Source organism: Lissotriton vulgaris, chromosome 4_1 (genome assembly GCF_964263255.1).
Source record: "Lissotriton vulgaris chromosome 4_1, aLisVul1.2, whole genome shotgun sequence".
NCBI lineage: Eukaryota > Metazoa > Chordata > Amphibia > Caudata > Salamandridae > Lissotriton > Lissotriton vulgaris.
In genome coordinates, this window is record NC_141691.1 from 322,200,652 (window position 1) to 322,227,274 (window position 26,623).

The 26,623-nt window shown below is 44.5% G+C and overlaps 1 protein-coding gene across 2 annotated transcripts in view; it reads right to left on the minus strand.

Annotated features, from left to right (window-relative positions):
• Nucleotides 1-26,623, minus strand: part of LOC147718704 (integrator complex subunit 6-like) — a 340,537-nt gene that overhangs the window by 242,539 nt on the left and 71,375 nt on the right. For both annotated transcript variants that reach the window (XM_086918674.1, XM_086918675.1), the window contains exons 3-5: nt 18,054-18,203; nt 13,809-13,898; nt 10,447-10,630 (exon numbers count right to left, since the gene is read on the minus strand). In XM_086918674.1, coding sequence (XP_086774800.1) covers nt 10,447-10,630; nt 13,809-13,898; nt 18,054-18,203 — 424 coding nt within the window. The remainder of the gene's footprint in view (nt 1-10,446; nt 10,631-13,808; nt 13,899-18,053; nt 18,204-26,623) is intronic.

Below are 26,623 nucleotides of genomic sequence, written 5' to 3' on the forward strand. Positions count from 1 at the left end.
GATAGATGAGATGTAGAGCACATACTGGTTTGCCCTCGCTGGAGATATCAAGACAGATGAGTTCGCAAGACGTGAGGGAGGGGGAAGTTAATTTAGCAACGGAAAGGTTGCTCCTGAAAATGCATGCGATTCCCCCGCCCGTCTTGCCAGTCCTGTCAAGTCTAATGATGTGGTAATTGGGGGGGACTAATATGTCCATGATAGGTGTGGAGGCTTCAGTTAACCATGTTTCAGTCTAAATGGCTAGGTCAAGATCCATTGATTTGACGAGATCTGCAATGTTGGAGGAGTGCCTCTGGGCCGATCTGCAGTTGAGTAGGATGCATTTGAGTCTGGGGTGAGAGGGATGGTCGAGTGTTCTAGCGCAGGGGGCATTTTTCTGATATTGTTGGGGATGGAGCATCTGCTGCTTAGAGTTGGGTGCCTAATGGGATTTGAGAGAATTGTGGGTATGGGAAGTTGTGAGGGCGATGTGCGCTTTACCGGGCCAGGGCCAAATGAGCGGAGGAGGGTGTCTAAGTCATGAACCGTCAGGGAGTTAAGGGCGCGACGGGGGCGGTGTATGTTGTTGCGGTTAGGGATAGTGGGCCAACGCGGAGAGTGTGAGCCCACCCGTTTCACCCCTGGAGCGGGCTGAGAGCGAGGGCCTGTGCGGAGGGTCTGGCCATTGTTGGATACGGAGGTGTTGGTTGTAGGTCGGTGTTGTCTGGGGTGTGTGTGGAGATGTTCTTTGATGGTGTGGAGCTCGTCTTTGACTTGTAGTAGCGTTGTTAAGATCAGGTCGAGCTGTGAGTTGGGGCTAGCGTTGGGGATGAGGGCCGTATGCGGGTTGTTGAATAGGGAGCTGGAATGCGAGCTGGGGACAGGGGGGTGGGGTGTGCAAGTGTCAGTGGAGCGTTCTGCGGTAATAGGGAGTGGGGTGGTATTCGATAGGTGAGAGAGAGTGTGGGCGAGGGGTGTGGGTGAGGGAGGGGCCGGCTTGGACGTAAGGGCGGGGACGTCGTTGGGGGGCGATGCCGGAGAGTTGTGGGATGAGTGAGGACTGAAGACAATAGGGGTGTCAGGAAGGTAGTGGGGGCTGAGTATGGGGGGTAGAGAGGGGGGGATGTTGAGGAGCGAGGGGTGGTGAGCTCTGTGTGTCTGGTTGGGGGGGTGGGGAAGTGAGGAGTGAGAATGGGGGGTGGATAGTGTGAGAGAGACAACTGCCGCGTAGGAGGGGAGATATGCTCCGGTCCATTGTGGGTACCGCGAGGCTCGCGGGAGGTGTGGAGTGGGTGGAAGGGAGGGTGGGGGTATGTGTGATGTGGGAAGGAGGAGTGAGAATGGGGGGGGATAGTGTGAGAGAGACAACTGCCGCGTAGGAGGGGAGATATGCTCCGGTCCGTTGTGGGTACCGCGAGGCTCGCGGGAGGTGTGGAGTGGGTGGAAGGGAGGGTGGGGGTATGTGTGATGTGGGAATGGGGGCGATCTTCGTCAATGAGTGCGGGGTGTGGAGTGGAGTGGAGTGGAGTGCAATGGGGTGGAGTGGGGTGGGTGGAGTGATCTTCGACAATGAGTGTGGGGTGTGGAGAGGAGCGGAGTGGAGTGGAATGGGGTGGTGTGGAGTGGGTGGGAGGGCCGGTGGTGTTGTGTGTGATGAGGGAAGGGGGACGATTACCGTCAGTGGGTGAGGGGTGTGGAGGTTTTACCTTGGGTGTTTGACTAACTATAGCACTGGGGGGATGGGTGGGGTGTGTGTCATTCCGCTCGAGGGATGGGCAGGGTGTGCTATATTGGGGGTGGGTAGGGGGTGTGTCCTTCCGCCGGTGAGAAGGGCAGGGTGGGTTATGTTGGGGCATGGAGTTGGGGGGTGTGGTGCATCTTGGTGTGTGCGAGGTGGGGGACCGCATTTTGGTAATGTGTTCTAGGAAAGTAGGGAAAAGGTGGTCGAGTCGGTCGAGATTTCTATCTGTGGCTTGGAATAGAATGATCCCGTTGTTGTAGATGGTAATGGTGGCTCTGCCGGCGAAAACTTGGGATGGCGTGATAGAGAGCGTCAGGCTGTGAGCGGTTTTTCTGGTGGTGGAGCTAGTGAGAATGGAGAGAAGCGCTTTCCTCCACTGTGCTCTACGCAGAGTGTGGAAGATGATATCAGTGCTCGTGGCTCCATTGATCTGTGAGAAGTAGGTGTCCACACATGGTGTTTCAGGGTGAGCCTTCAGGAAGTTGTGTTTGTAACGTTTGGCGTTTTTTTTGGAGAGCCCTGGTGGGTAGTTAATTTTGTAAGTGTGCTCGCCTGTGCGTTCCATGGTGGAGGAGGCGTAGGCTGACGAAAGAGAAGGGGGGGGGTGTACGTAGGAGAGAGTTTGTGGGGTTTGTGAGGTTGAGGGACAATAGCCTAAGTGGTCTTGGGTATGGGCGGTTGGTGTGGATGACTAGTCTAAGATGGGTGCCCCAGTGGAGGATTAGTCCAAGATGGCCACTGGGGATAGCATAATGGGTAGTAGTCCTTTCTCTGTTGTTGGTGATGTGCCTTAGAGGGACAGCTTCACTTTCTGCACTGGTAATGCTGATGAAATGCAGGCAAAAGATTTAGGTGTTAACATCAGGTTAATGCGCCAGAAATATATGAGGTAGCGATCGTTGTAAAGTGAGTTTGGTGCCCATTAAGAAATAACCAGGTTACAGGAGGGAGTACAGTACTACAATAAGGACACTCTATCACCTGAGTTGTAAATACATGGATGTATAAAGTGCGCTGCCTATAAGAGGAGGAGAGGACTACTTCCTCCTCATCATCCGCCTCGTAATGACTGTTTGCGATTGTGAACAATATTCAAATCAAATCCAAATAAGGCATTCGGCATCTACATCAAGCCACTGGCACTGACTGTGAATCCTCCCAAATGAAAGACTCTGCTTTTGTTATCTTATAACAAGACACTGGCTAAGATCAGGCAGAAGATGGCTTCAGAACCAAAACTGGTGTTGGGAGTCAGATTCTGAGGATCAGAATGGAAGTGGCCTTGGGGCACGGTATTGGTGTTTGAGGAGGTGTCAGCTGAGCGCCAGCCGATATACCAACTGGGACAGTCTGCACCGGAGCAGGCCCTACTGATAGAAGTCCAACTAGAGGCCCCATTGGATCCATGTACCTGAAGGTGCACCAGGTGGTCTACCATCATCTGGAACAACCGCAGCTCGGCCTCTTTAAAGGCCTGCCTCCACTTGCTGAAGGGACAACTGTGGCATGGGATACTCATGTCATACTGGGACCAGTTTAGGCATGGGTTCCGAATCGGACGATTGAGGGCAGAGTAGGCCCTTTGACTACCAACTGTGCAATTTCTCATTGAGGTGGGATTGACATTAAGGAGACAAATCCTGTTTAGATTCCAAACAATTGTTCTTGTGTGCCAGAGCTGTTCTTCAGCTTAGTCTTCTACTTACCCAAGGATGGCAACTTGAAATGAGGTCAGGTGCTAAAGCTGGAATGGGTCCACGATTTAGTAAGAAGCAGGCCCAAGACATACCCCACTTCTTGTGTTCTGCGACATACAGCTTCCCTTAGTGCTCCCTCATAGCCATCAGGTACATCAAAGAACATTCTGTCACAGGAATTCTAGTCAAGCTGTGACCCTACACACCACAGACAGGGGCTGTGGGGGTCCATGAACAATCTCAGTTTCCAAGTGGTTACCACAAGGTTTGACAACTCTTGTCTTTGGGGGGAAGACATTTGCCAAGAAGACTGACAAAAAATAACATTTAGGGGTCTGTAAGAGCACTTGATCTATATAAAAGGGCATGGAAAGAAAGGAACTGAAGTCAGCTCGCTGGGGAGGTGCCTATTTCTGGTTCTTTACAGTTAGTTACGGAAGCAGACAATGCCAACGCGGAGTCCAAAGCACCGCCTTGACGGAGTGCTTGAGTAACATCTGGAACATTTCTGGACCCAATTTGGCACCTGAGGGAATCCAAAAGATGAGGAATCTGCAGTTAGAAGCATTCATCAGAACTGAGTATTGGTGCCTTAAGTTTCATGTGCAGCGAAAGACTGGTGCCTAAAGAAGAGCCAGTGCAAGGATAGTAATGTTGCCACACAAGGGCATGTGGAAGAACTGCAATGAAATGGGGTGGGAATTTTATTGGTGGCCCAAGGTGGATTCAAAAGTGGAGGATGTAGTGCAGGAGTTAGAGGCATGTAGCAGAAATGAGTTACAAGGGGTCTGTTAACCATTTTAGAATTTATGGGGAAACCACAGTGCAAGCTTAGAACAGCGGAATTGCAGCATGAACCCCCATGCAGTACAGAACAAGTATAGGCACGTACAATCAAATACGTCACGGCTTTGTAAGTAAATGCAGTAAGAATCTAGTAACAACAAAATAGAAGAGCCAGAAGATGCTGATGAAGAAGCTGGCGTTGGAAGAGGAGAAAAACAATGACTCTAGAGAATAACAACCAAAGAACTGGATTAAAAGAAAGAAGCTGACAGATCTTGCAAGTGGAAGGGAAAGGAGAATGAAGAAACAATAGGTAAAAGGCTAAAGTGGGTTTGGGGGCAGGAGGACGAGGAAGGAATTTAATGCATGGCGAGCGGAAGTTGTAGGTCAAGAAGTAAAGAAGCAGCACCAGAGCTTTAATGAATGATTAAACCAGGTGCAAATTGGGGATTGCAGCCACAGATCTCCCTTTGAGGTACCCCAAAAGCAGGAGTATGCACAGTAGTTCACGTTAATCAGGTGCCTTTTTATATATTTCCATTACACATTTTTACACTACACACATACATCCCACATTTACAATTTGAGGGGCATGAAGACAAAGGGATTTTGCCAGATTCCCACCGATTTCGACAAGTTTCACCATCACAATTACAACACATGTCTCCAATTTCCATAGCAAAGAACTCAGTCACTAGAACATATCCCCACTTAGAATAAAGCAAAACGAGGCAAGATGGTTTACTCTAAGCTAAGGTAAAAGAAATGATGATTCCATTCCATGACAAAAAGGTATATGCACTCCATAGTATTCATTACATAAAGTTGAGCTAAAACTTTAAAGGAAAAAAATTGATTTGGTATTGAAGGCTAAAAAAGCAGATCCTGAAGTCTTGTATCAATGACTTGCATTTACCACATGCAGATTGATTAAAAGAAACTGCCCCACAGCCAGCGCACAATGGATGAGAGCATTGCAAAGAAAGTAATTTCTCCAGCAAACACTACTCTTTCAGGTCAACAATCTTCTAGCATACATACAATCTCGAGGACAAGTGAAAATGTGGGGTTTTTAAAGGTTTTGTAATACTGCTGTTATAATAATCAATTCTGGGTTTGAAAAGAGGATTGTCCAGTGAAGGACGAACCAGCAAATCTGGGAAAACACTGGCTGTTACACATGAGGAGGCAGAGAGATGAAAACTGGCTAAATAAACACATTTGTGCAGCAATCATGTTCACTATCAACATTCTGAATTTCTGTTCCACCGAGATAGAGCACAGCAGGAAAGACAGAGAGATTTCCCATATGTTTTAATCAAAAACATTTATAGAGGGTTTCTTTGTAACAAACATGGACGTAGCATTGTTCATTCGGTAAATTCTACTAATATGTAGATGTCTGTGAGCCCTGACAGAAAAACATGTCTTCTATGAGTTCATGAATTAACTTCTAACTGCATGTTGTAGAACTCACCTTAAGTGTATCTGCCCAAAATATGTTCTGTCTGGAAAGAAAGGCAGCAGAAAACAAAAATATTTGTTTGGATATTACTTGAACTCCGAGGTGCTGAGATAACTCTGGCTATATACGAAGACCTCTGGTATTCTCAGATCTTTGAATAGTACATTTTAAGACTACATTTCCCTTAACTATTAGGAGTGTTCCGTATCCGGGGTCTCTGGCCTAGGTCTAGAAGGTTTGGCTACCCTACACATGGGTGCCTGAATGTAGTTTAGTGCACCATTGCTTGAGCAGGCAAGTCCAGCTTATTGTAGCTCCACATAACTCACTGAGCACGTCACAGGTCTTGGTAGAACCTCATATAGTACATTGCAAGGCTGCATTTCTTTGAACTAGTGGATGAAATCTTGGAGTGGTAATTTGAGTACTCAATTAAGAATATGTTAAAATGTAGATCTCCCATGGAACGCAATGTCACAGGACTGGAAACTTTCTAACTGAGGAGGAGATACAGGAAACTTCAAAAGGCACATCACTAATGTCACCCAGAGAAAAAGACCCGTAAATGAAGCCCCTTAAGTATATACTTCTAAAAAGCAGATATGACCATCTCGTAGCTAGGCATTCTTGCAGAACTATCATCGTGAGGCAGACCTAAAACTCCACTGTAGACTGTGAATGGCATTTTGTAAAAAAAAAAAAGTGAAGTTAGGAAAGAATAAGAACGCAAGAGAGATAGAATGAAACAGAGAGCTACTATGCTGCATTTCTATTTTCCTATTTAGAGCTTGAAGGTTGCTAACATAGCAAGGGTACCCAGTCCATAAAGCAAGCAAGATACATCGGCCCCTCCTGTCGGTTGTGTAGTAATAAGATGCAGTGAGACCCTCTTACTCCCGAGCCCCAGTGCCACTGCACCTGCACCACAGATGTTAGCTAGTCCTAGATGCTTGTTAACCGCCTTACATTCTTTATACACCTCATTCCTACCAGCTCTATTGGTGGGACTAGACGGCTTACATGTCTAAGAACTGAGGCAGAGTACCACATGACAGTTCTCATTAGCAGAAATGGAAGGGCTAGGGAGACCCTCCTGCTGCAATGGAAATCAATGTGAGAGTTTGTTGTCATTTATGACAGGCAAAGGAGAGGATCTGTGCAGTGACTAATGGCAGATAAAGGGAAAACAATCAGGCTTTGTAAACAAGCATTTACAATGCAATGGTCTCGGCATTATGAAAGGTAGAGCTATTGGCATTGCTCATGACATTTTTTTTCATTTTTTTAAAACATAAATAAATGGTATTGTCATTTACAATGGCAATAGGTGAGCATTAGAGAGTATACGCGGACACAGAGCCGCGCACACAAACAGAGCCACGCACACAGACAGAGCCACTCACACACACAGACAGAGCCACGAACACACACACACAGAGCCACTCACACACACACACAGAGCCACTCACACACACAGACAGAGCCATGCACACACACACACAGAGCCACTCACACACACACACACACACACACTCACACACACACACAGAGCCACTCACACACACAGAGCCACTCACACACACAGAGCCACTCACACACAGACAGAGCCACTCACACACAGACAGAGCCACTCACAGACAGAGCCACTCACACACAGACAGAGCGACTCACACACACAGACAGAGCCACTCACACACACAGACAGAGCCACTCACACACACAGACAGAGCCACTCACACACACATACAGAGCCACTCACACACAGACAGACCCACTCACACACACAGACAGAGCCACTCACACACAGACAGAGCCACTCACACACAGACAGAGCCACTCACACACACAGACAGAGCCACTCACACACACAGACAGAGCCACTCACACACACAGACAGAGCCACTCACACACACATACAGAGCCACTCACACACAGACAGAGCCACTCACACACACAGACAGAGCCACTCACACACACAGACAGAGCCACTCACACACACAGACAGAGACACTCACACACACAGACAGAGCCACTCACAGTGCTGCTCACTTTCCAGCAATGTCGTCCAACATACCCTGCCTTTACCTATCATTTGTATCACAGGAATGCTCACAACAATGTACAACTCCTCTCAATTTTCAAAAAGGTACAGCTTTCTACTTTTGAATAAAAGGTCTGTGGCAAAGAAAGCGCCCACCCTGAATCAGAATGACGACTCCCTTTGATGCATCACAGCAAAACCAGTCCTGTCCTTTTCTGAGAATCACAGGCATATCACACTCCTCGGCATTACCACCCTCTGCAGAATCAAGGAAAAAGCTTGTAGCAGCACATTTTTAAGTGAAACAATAAGGGAACCCTGGGCTCTCTAGAGAAGGCAGCTGTACATATTGCTATACATACATACGGTCAATCCATTTAGTTACATCAACTCTATTCCGAAGGCAACATACACACATGGGAAAAAAGCATGGGCACCTGGGAAACATACTACACAAAGTAAATTAGGGGTGAAAAAACAGCATCTCCCTGAAGCATCAGACCCAATGCACTATTTAGTGCAGATCTGCAATAACTGACTCACCTCGTTATGTTTCCCATTTTTAGTAATACTGCTTCCCTGCAAAATCATCTTCTCCAGGACCACGAGAAGATGCAAGGCTTTACAGGTCCACCAAGAGGAAGCAGACAGCCTGCGCAAACTTCTCTGACACGGTTAGCGGGAGGGGGGGCGCGAAAGGAGACACGGACAGCGGGGGTGGGGGGGGAGGAGACACGAACAGCGGGAGGGGGGAAGGAGACACGGACAGCGGGGGCGGGAAAGGAGACACGGACAGCGGGGGGAGCGGGAAAGGAGACACAGACAGCGGGGGGGGCGGAAAGGAGACATGGACAGCGGGGGGGCGGGAAAGGAGACACGGACAGCGGGGGGAGCGGGAAAGGAGACACGGACAGGGGGGGGGGGCGGGAAAGGAGACACGGACAGGGGAGGGGGCCGGAAAGGAGACACGGACAGGGGAGGGGGCCGGAAAGGAGACACGGACAGCGGGGGGGGGGGGGGCGGGAAAGGAGACACGGACAGCGGGGTGGCGGGAAAGGAGACACAGCTAGCGGGAGGGGGGGGGGCGGGAAGGGAGACACGGGGGACCCCGAGCAACGCCACTGTCGGCCGCATCAGCAGGTAATTTGTCTGGGGGTCTGGGCGGCCTTGCGTGCGGGGGGGGGGGGACACTGCCTCTCACTGATCCCTCACTCTGCCCGCTCTAACTGGCGGCGGTGCCGAATGATTCCAACCAGTGAGGCTTTACGATGTCCCATTAGTACTCTGTAATTGAGATTTCAATTTATGAAGCAGTTTTCCAGCTGTACATATTGCTATACATACATACGGTCAATCTATTTAGTTACATCATCTCTATTCCGAAGGCAACATACACACATGGGAAAAAGCATGGGCACCTGGGAAACATACTACACAAAGTTTTGAGTTTAAAACTTCTTATATAGCGCTCTTACACCAGCGGTTTCATGGCGCTGAGGGGTGAAAAAACAGCATCTCCCTGAAGCATCAGACACGGACAGCGGGGGCGGGAAAGGAGACACAGACAGCGGGGGGGGCGGGAAAGGAGACACGGACAGCGGGAGGGAGCGGGAAAGGAGATACGGACAGCGGGCGGGGGGGTGGCCGGAAAGGAGACACGGACAGGGAGGGGGGGCGGGAAAGGAGAAATGGACAGGGGGGGGGGGGGGACTGCCTCTCACTGATCCCTTACTCTGCCCGCTCTAACTGGCGGCGGTGCCGGTGTTAAGACCGGTGGACCCTTTCTCCTCAGACCTGCTGTGCTGGTCCCGGGGCGGCTGGCTGAGGCCCTGGGGTCCGGCGGCGGGGCACTGGCACTGCGGGTGTGAGGTGCTGCTACTGGCGGTGCCGTGGCAGGGAGAGGCTGGCGGGGGGGGCGGGGAGGAGGGGGCGGCGAGGCCAGTGTGGAGGTCCCTCTCCCCGTAGCTTCGCTCATCTCACCTCTCTCCGGGGGGCTCGGGGTGAAGTCCATGGCGGTGGCAGCTGTTGCGGTGCTCCAGCAAAATGCCCGCTGCTGCTGCTGCCGCCAGAATGAAGGGCGGAAAAGACTGCAGCTGGGCTCCGAGGCGCTGGGCGGAAGCCCCATCCGCACCGGAGCATGTGCGCTGCATCAACGTACTCGGCGCCGGCTGGGCAACAATGGCGGCAACAAAGCTTAGGACATTTTCGGATTTGGGGGGCGTGTTTTGCTGTGCTGAGTGACGGACGACGTCACTGTCTAAAGAACAGCAAAAATTACGCCCCCAAATCCGAAAAGGACGGGGCTACATCGGAGTGAGGGATCTCTCCTCCAATGGCTGGCCTCCGTTTAGGAAGCCAGCCAATGGAGAAGAGACGGGGCAAGGAGGCGAGATCTACTGAGCTACTTAGAGACATTAATTCTCCGGACCGAAAGCTGCTTCGCAGCTTAACGGTCCCTCGACCTAAAAAGGGGCAACGACTACAAATCCAGCAATGTTAAAAAACAACATAAAAATTTCTACTTAACGAAAATAAGAAGCAGATATGCAAACACATTTGGGTTGGCGTTACTTTTCATCTTAAGAGCCATAACAAGGTTAATAAAGTCTGAACTTCTGTGCAAAGTCACAAACAGGAATCTGAGCATGCAGGATCTCACTGCAACACTTGAGATAACAGCCCAGGCCATTAATGGTCATTTGAACGTAATCACAAGACCTTCCTTTCTAAATACCTCCTGTGACTTCACACATCTGTGTTATTGCAGACTCATCCATTGGCACACTCCCCAGCTGCTCTGACTCGACAGACGAGGCTCCAGGAAGACGCAGCACCAGCGCAAACAGCCTCTGATCCCAGCGGAAAGGTTCCTTGGTAAGTTCACTTCCAGGTAAAGGAGAATTTAAGGGAAGGTGAAGCTGTGTAAAGCAACATTTCATAGAAGACATTAATGCTAGGACTGAAAGAAATGTAAATTTTAGTGATGAAATTTGTCAAATGCCAACATTTTGCATTACATGGAATTCCACAAAAAGTTGCATTAGGTGATGTTGGGTTTTTTCCTCCTAGGGAGATTGGATTCAAGCAAAAAATGTCTCCCAAAGAGACATGGTCTACTCAAACCAGTGTCCTGCTGGTATTCCTCATGAAACATTATGCAAGATTTCAGCTAATCACATTTTGCGCAACATTTCCATGAAATTTCATGAACCACAATTAAACAATGTTGGACTTGTTTAATGTCTAAAACACTATTTGCAAGAACAATTACTTAAGAGGTCAAGGTAAAGTATCTTAGAATATGTACTGCAGTTAGGATACTAAAGGTTTGCCTTTTAGGATCCTAACACAGCTAACAATGGGGCAAGAAGGGCTTTAAAAAATATTGCAGCACATGAGTGGAATAAAAAAGTCAATGTGATATCAATGACTTAATATCAAACCACTTTCTACCTATAATCTACACTCTGTTTAAACAATTCATATAAAAAAATATGAACACAAAAATAAACTCACAAAATTTTATATCTCAAGGGAAAACCTTTTACAAGTGTACAACAGTGACCAGAACATCCTGTTTATACAAGCGCATTATTACATTGGTACATTTTCATCCTCATGTACAAACAAATTTATGAAATATTCGAAAGGTTGCGTTTTTGCTACAAAATGACATGTAATGGAAAAAATGAACTGCAGTCTCTTTCTTGACAAAAGACTCCCATACTATAGATTACTCTGTGATAGACAACACTGCACTGAGCTTAACTAAATCTAAAACATAAAACATTTTCTAATACATAAGTTTGTAACAATTTCAATGTCATGGCAGATCACCACAACCCATCCATCATAACATTGTGCACAAAATGTCTTTCCCTGTAGATGCTAAATCAATTCGGATTGACAATTTGTTGTCATTTCCTTTGTAACACTTCTAATGGAATTCTTTAAACATTTGGATAAAAGAATCAAATTTAGGTACAATTTACAAAATTAATTATAAAACACCACGTTTGGCATGTGTGTTTTTGACAATAAATCAAAGAACGAAAGAAATGTGTCGGTGCCAGCGACAATTAAAAGTACAAATTTAATAGTAATGACAGCGCCCTGGGCCAAAATGGAATAAGTCCCAACTTCAGCTGTAGCATCTCCATTTGTGTTGATTTGTGTACCACGAAGAGCTTCTTCAAATACTGAACTACGCGTGGCAGCAACATAGTACTTAAAGTTTTTTAATTAGAAATACCAGCGTACCATGGGTCTATACTGATACATTTTACTATTAAATGCCTTAAATAACGGAGAGAGAGTAAGACCCATAAAATCAACTAAACTTTGGTGTACTTTTTCATTGTTTCCAGCTCCAGGAACTAAGTTGAATTACTTAAGTGCATAGTTTGCAAAAATCGATATATTTTGGTACGAGTAAACTGTCTAAATCCAAAAATACATAGCCCTAAACTGTGTTTTCGTCAAAACATCACAGTTTGAGTGTTAGCCACGTAATTGACTAGGTAACTAGAAGGTATGATCACAGATGACGCAGTCTGCAAAACAGTGCTGTTTCATGTTTTCGCCAATCGCAGGAGGAAACAAAGGTACTTTGGCAAATTCCAACTCTAAATTGCAGAGATACGCAACACTGTGCACTCTACTCCTATGGGACTCTGTTGCTCACTAGTACCTTGGTATTCTTGTACAATTAATGTTACTAAGCTTTTTGGGGTTCCCCATTTCAAAACATTTGATCGGCAATATGGCTCTATCAACTTTGTTTAAGGCAGTCAAGCAATCAACAATCACATAGCGGGGTAGCACTGCAGATCAGCAATATACACTTTGCCATCAACATTAATGCCCGCTCCTTAGGCACTAATGACATCACCTTCTTAAATACTGAAATAGAACAAAACAATTTTTGCCCATTGGTTTGACTCATATCTTGGCATAGACTCTGGAGGGAGGGCATAACTCAGTTAATACCCGGTAACTGGAGAGATCATCCAATTTTCTTTTTTTTCTTTTAGGAAAGTTGACTAAAGGGGCACGAAGGCCACAGGCAAGTGTAAGTGTAAACTATGGCCTAATACATTATGCAAAGAATGGAAGGCCAAGCATTCGGATCCAAAGCATTTCAGTACAAATGAAGGACCTGTGGTGTTGAATAATTTGGGGTCTCTCTGGCCGGCCTTCATCAAGTTCTTGCGTACATCAACACCCTCCCAGTAAGTGTTCACAATAGTCAATAGGCATTTTATTGATCTTCACAGTTCACATCCTGATAATAGGCTCAATTAGTGACAACACTTATTTGGGGAAGCAGGTATCTGTCTCCGCTCTTAATACCTGCTCATAGGGAAGATGTAGCATTTGAAATTAAGGGAAGCATCGTAACTATTATCCATTATTATAATCTCGGAGGACAAGAGTTGCTGCAATCTCGGCAAGTCTCCTTCTTCAGGAAGAAAAGGGCACTTGTCTTTGATCAAACATTGTCTCCGACAGTTTTCAGATGTATTCCTTCAGTGCTGAGCTCCTGCGAGATGGATCAGTCTCTTGGGCTTCTCAACAAAATTCATTCCCACCTGGGAACATTTCACATTAGGTGTTATTCACTATGCAAAATATCATGGTTATGGCTTTTAGATTGTAAATGAAAATTGTAGAACCAATAGTTATCACCCTACTCTAATCATTTTCAGATGCCTGAAGAAAGGAAGAATGGTTGCCCCCGAGAATAAATCTTAATCACAATGCTATGTTATGTCCCACTGTTTTTGTTTAACAGGTTGCTTATTTTTTAATTCATTCCTGCAGCTGACAGTTGTCCGAACACCTGTAGATGGGTTGTCTCTAACATGGGGGATCGGGATTCACAACCCTCCACTTGACTCTGAGTCTTCGGCAGTAACCCCAGTCTAAATGATGCTTCCACTCCGAGGAGTGTCTTATCCCTAGTATTCAGGTATACTATATTTCCAAAGCAAGGACGGACACACTACAACAATTCAAGGACATGCGTGCTGGTAACATCTTCATACTCTGATGTTCTTATGAACTCAGGACCTGCACTGCAAATATCAGTCTTACCTCTTCTTGTACACCTGCAGAGGATGTAAGTTTGTTTCCATCAGTGATTGTAATTAAAACGGAAGGCTCTAAAAAAAAGGGATTTCTCCCCTTAAAGAACAGAAAGAGAAAACAATTAGATTCTTAACCTGTTTGAACTATAGTTGTAACACTAGCACAACGGGTAAGACATTTTGGATTGAAATATCACTACCCCAGCAGTATGAAGTGACAATAGGCACAAGTTAAAAACTATTTGGCTATTTGAAGCATTGTGACACAAGAGAGGTAGGTGTGGTGGTGGAGAAGGGTAGGGGGGACAGAGCAAGAGGCGGCCATTCCCACAAGGTAATATTAGAGAAACTCTGCTTCTGTTCCATTATTAAAGTTCTTTCTTTCGATACTTTATTCGATATTGTCATATCATAAAAGTACATACATTCATAAAAAATAAAAATAAAAATAAAAAACTTTGGAGCTAAAAATGTACATTTCATATTAAAAAATTTCTAAAATGCTATATACATTTAAAACATAATTACATGACAATACTAAAGTACGGCGGTATTTAAAAACATTATGAGTTAATGACCATGTCCAAAGGGTCTAAGCTTTAGTAGCATTAAACATCATCGTGCGAATGAGCCAAGCACTTGATAAATATTTTGCCACACCACAAACAATAAAGAGGGAAGACGTGTTAGTTGTAATGATGCGGAGGGCAACCCGGAAGTCTCTAACCGCCAGCTCCCTGCAAACCGGTCTCAGCCATCTATGTCTTGCCCTCTTATAAGCTTTACAGCCAAACAGAAAGTGTGGAAGGGATTCTATTTTGCAAGGACAACAAGGGCATGCACCGTTTGGGGCCCTTGAGCCTTTCCAACCTTTGGTGAAATTGTTGAGTGGTAATGTCCTGTACCTCATCTTTAAAAAGATCAATCTGTCTCTAGGTATTCTGATGAGGTCTAGAAACGGTTCCAACTTCCTAATTGGCTTGTGTTCTAAAAACTGCGAGGTTAAGGGGCCCCAGCTCGGATTCCTCTGTTCTTCTGCCTCCACCCACTCCCAATAAATTTTCTTTATTACTTGCTTTGGGGGTGGGGACTGGGTGGTCCAGGATTCAGCCAGACCCAACTTCAAAACCATCTGTTTAAGTTTGTTTTCCCAATGTATTTTACTCCCGGTGTTCAAAGCAATCAGTTTGTCCATCACCAGGGCATAGTTTGCTAGCTCTGGGGTCCCCCTTAGGCGCACCCAGAACAGCAACGGGCGCCGATGGACTACATCTTAGATAGAGCGTTTGCCCATATCTAAATACAGTGGTTTCCGCGGGGTTGCGGTCGGTAAGGCAACTAGCTCCCTTATAAATTTATTCTCAGCTCTGACCAAGTCTTGGACATTTTCACCACCCCATAGTTCTGCATCATATGTCGCAGAAGGCAGTGCCCTTCCTTCATACCCAGCGAGAGCCGGGGCAATGGGTCTACTAACTGATAATCGCTGGCTCCTTAAGATGGCACCCGAAACTCTCTTGAGGTTTAGCAACATTTTGGCTATATGGGAATCCCACCTCATTTTACTATTGATCCTGATTCCCAGATAGTCAAATTCCTCAACCACCTCGAGAGGGGATCCATTAAGAGAAATCTGAAGTTTCCTTCCCTTTTTGGAGGGCGGGGTAACACCATCAGCTTTGTTTTAGTCGTGTTGATGGTGAGTCCACGTTCATGGCAAAAACAGGCCGAATTTATCCAATAATTTTCGCAGGCCCGTTGGGGTTTTGGCCAGCAGCAGGGTATCGTCCGCGAAGAGGAGGGTGGGTGTGTTCTCCCCAGCCAGGACCGGGGCATCGGCACTGTCCTCCCTCAAATGTTCCACAACCCCATTAACAAAGAGGGAGAACAGTGTCGGGGCCATCACACAGCCCTGTTGAACACCCCTGTTCACGGACACCCTCCCTGTTAGCTGCCCCTGGCTCCCCACCTAATCCTAGCGTAACTATCCACGTGAAGCTTAACTATCAGTTCCAGAAGGTAGCGTGGGAACCCCATGTCCTGTAAGACCCTCCAGAGTTTTTCACGGGGTACCAAGTCAAACGCACTTTTAAGGTCTACAAAGGCCAGGTAGAGTTTCCCCTTCATAACGGTTACTATTTTCCAATAGATTGCCCAAAACCTGAAGACCTGATCCATTGTGCCCACATTTTTGCGAAATCCCGCCTGGAAGTGGGAGAGTATATTCCCCTCCTCTAGCCATCTATCTATTCTGTTCACAATCACCCTGCCAACCACTTTCTGCATAGCATCGATTAAACTAATCGGCCTGTAGTTGGCGGGGTCCTCCCTGTCACCTTTCTTGTGAATTGTGACCACTTCTGCTCCCTTCCAAGAGTCGGGAACAGGGTGACCACCAAGGATTAAGTTCATCAAGGGGGCAATGAGGTTAGACCACAACTTGGGGTCATATATATACAAGTCACCCAGTATCCCATCCATGCCAGCCGCTTTTGCAGGGGTTATATTCCTTATAGCTGCAACTACTTCCTGGGCTGTGAAGGGCTCAGTGGATATAGTCCCATTGTTGCAGGGGTCAGTTTGTCCCCAGCAAGATGGAACCGCCTCTTCCTCGCAACAATACAGTTTGGTAAAGTGTGTGTGCCATTGTTGTTCAGTTATATGGTTGGCAAGCGGGTCCACTCCTCTTCTGTCTAACTTATTTATCAAGTTTCAGAACAATATTATTTTTTTTGGGCTGGCAGCCACCTTTAGTTCCTGCCAGTACTCCTCCTCCATATCCCTCTTAGCATTTTTTATGCAGATATTATATTCCCTTCTAGCCAGCCGTACAGCTGTACTATCCTTTCTCCTAATGGCACTTCCTATTTCCCTTCTCTTCTCCCCTCATTGCGCCGTATACCAGGGGGTGCTAGCTTTTATAAGGTACTTCCTTTTTGATCCTCCGCTGCCTGTTACTACGAAGAAGGAGCCAATTTTCCTCACTAGGGTATTATGAGACTCTACAAGACTAAAATTGTTATTTTCTTTGTGGGGGACCATGATTTCAGAAATAAGTTCCCTAGTTTGTTATTCCACCAATCCTCTAATACAAAGCAGACTATCTTCTTGACCCAGTATCTTGTTCCACTTAAGCTTACGGTTACCATCAGACGGGATTAGTTCTTTTGTAGTCATTAACGGCATCTCTACTAATTCCCTCTCCCTCCCCCATTTTATTTCCATGCATAGTGGATTATGGTCGCTGTCCTGTGACTGTACAACTTCCATATCCACTAATCTGCTCCAGGAGCTGGTATCGAGCAAGATATAATCGATACGGGAGGCGCAACTGAGTTTATTATAGGTCATCGCCCCATTTGGGTCAGATATTGTTCTCCTGTTCAGGGCACGTAGATTGTCTTTTACTGTTAGGGCATTTAATTGTTCTATGTCAGCTAACCTTCAACAGTTTGGCACTTTTTGCTGGTGTTCTAGCCTAATGGCGAATTAGGTCTCTCATTCTCCATGCATTTCCACCACACTGGTCTCTGTTCTGCCAGAGAGTGGCGAGGATGTCCATTACTCTAGGACTGAGCACACTGTCCATCCAGCTATTGCTCACCGAGCACTCAAGGCACCTGTAACGACAAAACTCCCCACCTTGCCTGGTGTTGTTGCTGGTTGATTGCAACTGTAACAGAAGCTCAAGAAAGTAGAGCGGCAATGGCACAGTATGAAGCCTACCCATTCAGGAGGGAGGCAGCGGATGAACTAGCTTGAATAGCCACTTATAGAGGACCACACTTAGGCTTTAGTTCCAAGTGCACGTCTAAATACTTTGCAGTAACCTTGCACCCACAATTACCAACAGAGTGGGTAACTCAGAACTGACATGTAATGCAGAGTTGTCCCCTATGAAACAGGTAAATTGCAAGTGAAATCTGTGTTTGCTCAGCAAGTTCCATAGGTAATTTCAAAACTGCCAATTTCGCCCCTCGCCCCCATATAACATATGCACAATCTGCGCGCCCGAGTTTATCCCCAACCCCAGGTTGCAATTGCATTGCTCAGAATTCCAGTTTCAGTCTGTATCAGGAGAATAAGAGCCAAAGTGCGTTGTGTCTTACTGCAAATTAAAATTACTGCAACCTACTGTTATAAACATTTCAAATTTACATTTTTTCCTTAATCGCTCATCACCCACCCCCGGACTGAAATATGTTTTACAGAACGGAAGTTTATCAACTATCAGTATAGAACAGATTCTCACCTGTCCATAATTGTCGATTCCGGACACTAATCTGTTCACATTTAAGAGATCGAAGGATGATCTCAGTGCCTGCCCGAGTGTCGTCAGCCCTGAAGCCTGAAGGTTTTTCAGTTCGTTCATGAACGTTGCATGGTTTTCCTTCCAGCCAGCCTGTCAAAAGAAAGGTTTACATTGATCAACTGACTAAAACGCACACCAAACAGCTTGCACGACAAGGCAGGGGCACATCCCGGAAGCACAAAGAGCAGCTCTAAGATGGCCAACCAGTCCCACACAATACCCAGACACCTATTCAGATGGGGCACATGCAGGAGGCATTGATACTAGCATATGCTTACATTTAATGATCCTTGTATGTGGAAGTACCGTGACCTGGTCTCCATCCAGGTGGATGTAAGAAAACCCAACTGGGCCACCCAAAAAAACGGGTCCCTTTCTCGGTCTTATAAAGAAACACGTTCAATGAGCGTTGGTGCACGGGCAATTAAAGCAGACATGTTTCTGTAATTACCATGTTTCTGAAATGACCATGTTTTCCCCTTCCCACTTCACATGGACAACCAGGCATATGGGAAAGGAAGCCTAGGGTGCGTCCAACAAAAACGCCTTTCTCTCACTTCGCTGGTGGTTGGCTCAGCATTGCATTCATGTGTGCACATCCAGACCCAGAACTTCCCACCGTGACTAACAAAATGCATGTTCCCACTGCACCACAGGGTCCCTTTTTGTATTTTTCTTTATTTTTTTTACTTTCAATACTTCTAAGGTTCACAAAGCTGACTTAAAAAAGATGCCAAGTGGTTAAGTCTAGGAGTTTACAACTTTCTGACGAAATCTAGAACACTCCTGGTCGTGAGTATGTCACTGAGTGACTGCTGGGATTCCTGTGTGTTATCATCATTTGCAACTGGAGTGCATTTTCATGACTTTATAGGCCACGATTAGTGGGTTCTGTTACATTCGTACTGCCGGACTATGTCCTTTGTCTGGCATGTGCACAATGATGTACATGTACTTCTGTTGGTGGAATTTCTATTTTTTGACAACCACAAAATTTGCCCTATAGATAAAGAAGGTATCAATCGCAGGCCCACACCAGAGTCTAACTCTACTTTATAGTAAATGTTTATTCATCAGAAGTGTGCAACTAAATGAACTGTTGTCTAATGGTGTTGTTGTTGGTTGTCCTTAATATCCATATTGTTTTGCATTGTCGTTCTTGCTTGCTCATGTTTAGAGGTTTGTTCCCTCTTATATCACTTTAGACTGTTTAGAGTTGAGGCTCGATCATAGCCTAATTAAGATGGATACTGCCGATGGGTCCTGTTTCCTTCAAGGGCCTGAATCTGATTAACTCCTCTAGTCTAACAAGACCTTGTCCTGCTTGCATGTCTGCCTAATATATGGCCATTCCCTGCTGCAGGACATCTTGGAAGACCAGATTTTGGGCCACCTTCTCTTGTTCCTTCCTGTGCAGCATTGTTTCTCCCTAAAGCTGCTTTGGGGCCAACCGCAGAGCCTCCTGCTTTTCATACAATACACATACAAGCTGCAAACCTTTTCTTTGCCTTAATCTTTAAAGACTTCTATTGGCAACGGAGCATTGGGAGCAATTTCTGAGTACTCCAGTTACAAAACACAACAAAACTGTTAAAAATGTAAGCTAAATTCCGTGTGCTTCCTGCACTTGCTCTCCTAGAACATACGTGTTTTCAATCTCTCGATTCTTCTCAATTTATTGCAGTCAAACATGTCTCCAAGAAAAAGAACCTTAGCAGTCCATTTGAGCATCTTAGAGACATTAACTATAACATTTAACTTCTCATCCCACCGCCAACAGGCATTTATCTAAGGTCAGGAAACAGTCATAGCCTAACACTAACAGCAATTCATCTAAGGTCAGGAAACAGTCATAGCCTAACACTAACAGCATAATATGATGCTCGGTAGCAAATAACATAAACTAAACTTCAATCATGAGCAAACTAAAAAGGAACAACATTACTCCCATTGGCTAGTTTGTTTTTGCATATCCTTTATGTGTCTTAGGAATTTACTCAAAAGTACTTGGGCACTGGCAAAAATAATTAAATATGTATCAATTGTGCCAGTGCAAGCCAACAAAAATTGGGACAGCTGTGTAGAGGGAGAGGTATTAAAATGTTTTCTTTCTTTCAGGAGTCTTCCTAAATTCTTCCTGATCTTCACAAAATGTTAATCACTCCATTTAGCAGGCATCTCAGGGAAATTTGTAGAGATTAGAGATGAATTCCTGATGTGAACTTCAGTGTGATGCCCGCATCCTAAAGGGGGTAGGTGCCTCTTCACTTAAATGGCCATTTCTGTATCATACATATCAGCTTCACTTGAAGCAAAAAACAGGAGAAACCCACAATGAACTTAGTGGAATAAACCACATGGGCAAGAGGTGGGTACCACTATTTCCTGAAAGATAAAGGTACATGCACAACATATCCTTAAACTTTTTTAAGACTAGGTATGGAAGTGCACTTTCTTTACCTCATTCCTTTTGCAATCCATTGATTTTACTTGCTCTTCTTACAGAATGTCCCCCCTTTTCCTTGAGGATGATTCCCCCTCTCTTCAGTATTGCACTCCATAAGCACTATAAGCATATAGGTGTTTTTCATCACGCTCCATGTTTCCTAACCTGAGCTCCCTTTTTACCACATCCACAATCCTATATTTATGTTTTAGAACCCAAAAGAGGGCCACATAAAAACGAGATATAACAGGAAGCGTAAAGCTCAGCAAGACAATAACAAAGATTTTTTTTTAATTTATGTGCACTTAACCTCATTTATTGAGTAAATTGAAAAGTTCCCTTGCCTACACAGCTGTTTTAGTATTACAAACATTGAATTTAGGATGAGATGGAGAAATGTAGTAGTGCACGGCAAACAAATAACACATGATTAAATTCCTTGATATTCATATTACCAGGATAAACTCCAAAATATTTTCCTCCATTCAAAACTCTTTCAATTCACTGGTGGTGGTGGTGCATGTAAGAAATTGGATTATTTTATGGGATGGACGACAGCCCACCTTAAGCAATAATCACAACTCTTGTGTGGGTGAGCTCTCTAACTCACGAAATTAACCTGACATAAACGGTCTAGTAGCTATGGAACAGAGCAGACAGGCTTAGCTTAGGGCAGTAAAGTATCTATGCAGCACCAAATCATTAATAAAGTCAAAATGAATAAAAGGTCTCCAAAAATAAAAAAAATAAAGTAAAATGTAATGGACAAAATGACAAAAATCCAATAAGGAGAAATGGAGAGGAGTATGGAAGTCAAAAAGTTCCAAAACGGTTTTATGCCCCAACACAGAAAAGGGACTTTTCACTTTTCTAAAGAAAAACATTGAAATTGATCCTATGAAAACCACCAGGACCTCAGGGGGGGCACTTAAGGACTCTCAGGGTATCAAGCAGAGGCCAACAACAAAGTCCAGTCCAAGTCCATTAGTCAGCTGGGCACTTTAGGAAAAAGCCTCCTGAAGCGTGTTTTATCTAGCCAGACAGGAGGTCAGCCAACTGAGCCTTGGAGTCCATTTCTTTGTCCTGGGTACGAGGGGGAGAGAGTCCAGTCCTTGGGGCCTCTTTGAGATCGCAGACAGCAGGTCCAGTGCTCTTCTATCATTCCACAGGTTCAAAAAGTATTCTGAGGAGGGTGCCTTGGGGTGCACTGCTGCATTGATACTGTTGTGTCAACAGGATGTCTACAGGCCCCACCCTGAATATTCGGCTGAGCTCAGAAGAGTCAAGCATGCCTATTGCGGTAAACCTGTCAATCAAGCTGACCTATTGTATAGCTCCTGAGAGGAACTGCACACCTTGTTCTCGCCTCATTCAGGCTAAGCACAGGCTAAGAGTTGCTGGAGAGTTCATGCAAATTAGCCTTCTGGGGGAAACAGCCACTACAACGCGGCCGTTTCCACGCATAACATTAACCACGCATGCATTACAACGCATGCGTGGTTAACACGAATAGCCTTTACCACGCATACCTTTACTATGATTTACGTAGTAAAGGCATGTGTGGTAAAGCCTATTCGAGAAAAAGGAGGCACGGGGATCTCCCCCCCCAGAAAAAAAAGCGGGAGAAAAGAAAAGGGGGCTTGGGGGGTTTCCCCCGAAAAAAACGCAGGTGATAAAGGCAATCGACGTTGTTAGAGGAAACAGAAGTCTCACTTCCGTTTACTCTTAACGACGTGAAATGTGAAAAAAAGCACATGAAGAACAGATGAGACAAAGTGGAGAGGTAAGGGGAATTTTAGAATAAAAAAAAACGAAGGGGTCCGAATTTAGGGTAAGGGCAGGGGAGGGGTATTTGTAAGAAGGGTTTAGGGGTAGGGGAATAACCTTTAACAAGAGTATGCCCTTACCATGCATACATTTACAACCAAAAACGTTGTAAAAATATGCGTAGTAAAGGAATATTCGTGCTAAAGGTTATGTGCTGGAAAGGCATTTGCGTTATAACTCATGTGTAGTAAAAGCATGCGTTGCAAGGGAATGCGTTGTAATATCGTCAACCGCCTCCAGGAGTTTTAGTCAGGGTTAAACTTACTTTCTTTTAATATCTACAACAAATCCAACTACACCACTGACTCGGATTTTTAGTAACTATTAAAAATTGAATTTTAATTATATTTATAGCTGGTCCCATAACAGAGATGAAGTATTATTATTTAAATCTGTACTCTGGTTTTCTACAGTTAAGGTCTGCCACATCAGGCCTCAAAAAATCATTAAAATGTTAATAGACCCACAGGTCTAGTGACTTCAATATTCTACTCGACCTAATTGTAATGTACTTGACTCATAAACTGGTTTCAAATGATGTGATCATGGGCAAATATTTTAATTCACGGAGCAGTCATTTTCTTCATTGTCATATATGAGAATACCTTCAAATATGCGAGTTCAGCATGTCTGCTGCACAAAAAATAATTTTGTTTAATTTAATAAACTAAACTATTACTACATATATAATACAAATCTAGCCACATATAGGATACACATGACCCATGACTTGCCTCTTAGTGATTAACAGCGTTGTCATCAGAGTGAGGGCAAGAATGTTTCTGAAAACATGTTTAAAAACTATCCCTTAATAAATATATAACTAAAGCATGAAAATGTATAACACTGTCATTTGCAATCAGCAGATTTTAAATTGAAATGGCACAATATTTCCCACTGACGTGGTTTTACTGATAAAACTATATAGTGTACAAAGAATAGTGTTTGGAAACAGAGTTTCTGCATATATGTGCCATTTGAAAATCACCAAGTAAAGTGTTCTGTTGTGTTTTGCTCCTATGTAAATCTTTGTTTGCATCACATTTCTTAATTTAAAAAAATTTGCCGTTTCGTAATTCCCGTTATATATTGAAATATTTGTACAATTAATTTACAAGCTATTCGAAGGTTGTGTTTTTATTTCACAATGACTGTCAGACAACTCACCTGAGAAAAACCTCTAACTGTAGTAAGAGAAAGAAAAAGAATCTACATTTTCCAAGCAGCATCTAGTAATAAAATGACAAACTAACAAATGTGTCAGGATAAAAACAAGATCTAATGGCATCTTTATTGCTCATTCACTTTCTGGATGCAGAAGACCTGTTCCTTTCCAGCTAAAGTTCACTCTCCAAAAGGAACTAGTAGGTGCTAAAAATAGCTTGACCTGATCAAATCTGACTGGCCACTGCAAGTGGGCGAGTAAATTTTTCGAGGCCTGTACAGTGAAAATAGCTTTTTGGGCCTTATCACTGTGTGGGCATAACAATATTATTTTCTGCATATCCCACTTTTGAATACACCCTGCTTGTGGGTTACAAAGCCTAGATAGGAGCGGCTTAGTAATATTTAAAAGGGCGGTCTTTACCTGTTAAAATGGGTTTTTGACAGGTCGCAGTACAGGCTGTACGCTGCAGCAGTCAGGCTACAGGGCGTAGGCATGTAGCCATGTTAGCATTGCCACTATAGTGGCTGGCCTAATGGGTTCAGCAAACCGCAAGTGGTACTTAAATTACAGGCCCTCGCGCATGTTTACACCATATTCTAGAGACTTACAGGTAAGTTAAATGGGCCAGTCAGGAATAAGTACATTTTACCATGCATAAAAGGGAAGCAGAGGCCCTTAACTCCTGCTTGGCCACTGGGTAAAGTGCACAGAGTTCTTAAATCAACAAAAATAGAGCCAAGAAAAAGGAGAACAATCTGGGGTGACCATGCAGCAAAGGCAGATTTCCTACAGTGCACATTTACAATTCACAATTTATTTGCTGAACAGATATGAAGACTTTTGTTTGACCATCTCAATGTGATCTAAAGATAAGTGGATTTGTAAAATGTATTCCTTTAAACAATGCATTAATGAGATAAATAATGTGATTGAGTTTAACTAATTTGTTTCTTTTAGCCGTAAAATTACTATAAGATCAAACAAGTGAAGTTCTTTTACTTTTTTCCCCTCTGGTAGCATGCACCTAATGTCCTGTAGCATTAAGTACCCCTGTTTTATAGTACTGATCATATGAAAGGAATCCCATGCACACATGTTCCCACTCATATCAAACTGGCTGTTCGAACACCTAATCAGACACTTTTCCTCCCATTTTCATGTGACCGCAAATACTAAAGCAAGCAATTTCATGTAGGTTCAATTCTAACTATTTTGAACTCACCCAGAAGGCAAATGCAATAAACATTACTTTACAATTTCTGACTACACTAGTCTGAAAAATATATAAAAAAATACACTATAGCCTTAACAAGCAGATAACTCAGAAATGAACCATGGATATGGATTGTTTTCTCGCTGGCCACAGTGCCTCCTTACCACAATGAAATACTCTTCCAGTGAAGTGGACCAACAATCCCAGCAGCAATGGGTAAGTCACAAAACCAGACTCTTTAGGGATATTGGTACTGATGATTCACCTTTTGATTTCAGTGGATCCCCTCGCTCCCACATAATCATTACTGGAATCCGCAGACCCCCACTGAATAATTATTGGATTAGGGGACCTCCACTGGGTTGTTACTGGAAACCAGAGGCCCCTACCTAAGCAATTTCAATGATTTGAACCACAATACAATAGTTATAAAATATGTTATTTAATTCACAACAAATATAAAAAATCATAGCTTTTCCAAACTCAATTAGGCAACCCATCATCCACACTACATTCTGTTTGATGCACTGTTCCACGAATCAATCTGATGATACCAACTAAGGCTCCGATTACAATGTCGGAAGGACCGGACTCCGTCCGAAATCCGTTTGGAACTGGAACAGAACGACATCCTGTTGTCGGTTCCAGTCCCAGAAGTAGGGTGCAACAGAACCCTGTTTGGTCGCAATCCTATTCTTTATAATGGGAGCATGCATTCTGAACGGAATGCATGCTCTCATTGCAAGGAGCAGAAGTGCAGTTCCTCCCTGAGGGTGCCTGCCACCGGGTGCAGGGGTCAACAGGGGGGCACCATAGGTAACCATTAGGCCGCCATTCGGCGGCCTTGCACCCATGGGAGCCCTGCTGGGGGCCCTCAAAGACAGATTCTCAATTCCTTTCTGTGTCGGATAGGCCAGCACAGAGAGGCAGTGGGAAGCTGCCATTGTAATTCCTCAGCCGGAAAGATGCAGCTGGGGGATTACTGCCGGCTTTCCGAATGGCAGACAGGCTCTCTGAGCTCGTTGGAGGCCATTCGGAAAACCAATTTGGATTCCGTTCCGACCAAGCCCATCAAAATGGGTTGGTCACAAAGGAATCCGAACGGTCAATTCCGTGCTGTCGGAGCAGCTTCGACCAACAGTTGCAGCAGTTCCCAACATCATCGGAATCGGGCCCTTAATTTTTAACCTCCAGTTTCAAATTCCTTCACATTTACAGAAAGTTTTAAAATGAGTAATGTTCAATTTTTTGTTTATTTATATACACTTAATTAATCTCTTAATATTATTTAATTTTTTTAACAGTCAAGGACCTGACCTCCTGAGTAGGTTCGCCAGCAGGGCCAGCTTTAGGGCTGTGTTTTCAAAATAACTTATGTGTTTAAAAGCATCTGCTGCTCAGCTCCTTGTGTGTCTTAAAGTTTTCAGACGACAATAAAATTGTCAAGATAACTCTGGTGATTAATGTTCCTGCTGGGGTAAGATGATTTTGTTTAGTGCCAGTTGACTCATCGTAAAGTAGCGCAGATGATTAATATGCCTGCTGAAAAGAATGTGTACTTTGAAATAAAAGAACTGTATTTTATGTGGCCAGCTTAGAGGGTTACTGCTTTTGTCACAGATATCATTTTGTTACTTGTAGTTCATAGGTACAATCCTAATATAGCACAGTAACTTATGAAGTCATCAAAAGCTACATGCAAACTGCATAGTATAAGTTAGAACATTGTTTTCCTCGCAGTCTTTCATTCTCTAATTCCTAATGCTGCTAAAAAGGGTTTATTGGGTAGTAATACACTTTTATTAATAAAACCAACCCAACCAGCGCTTTAATACAAATGCAATGTATATGAGAGA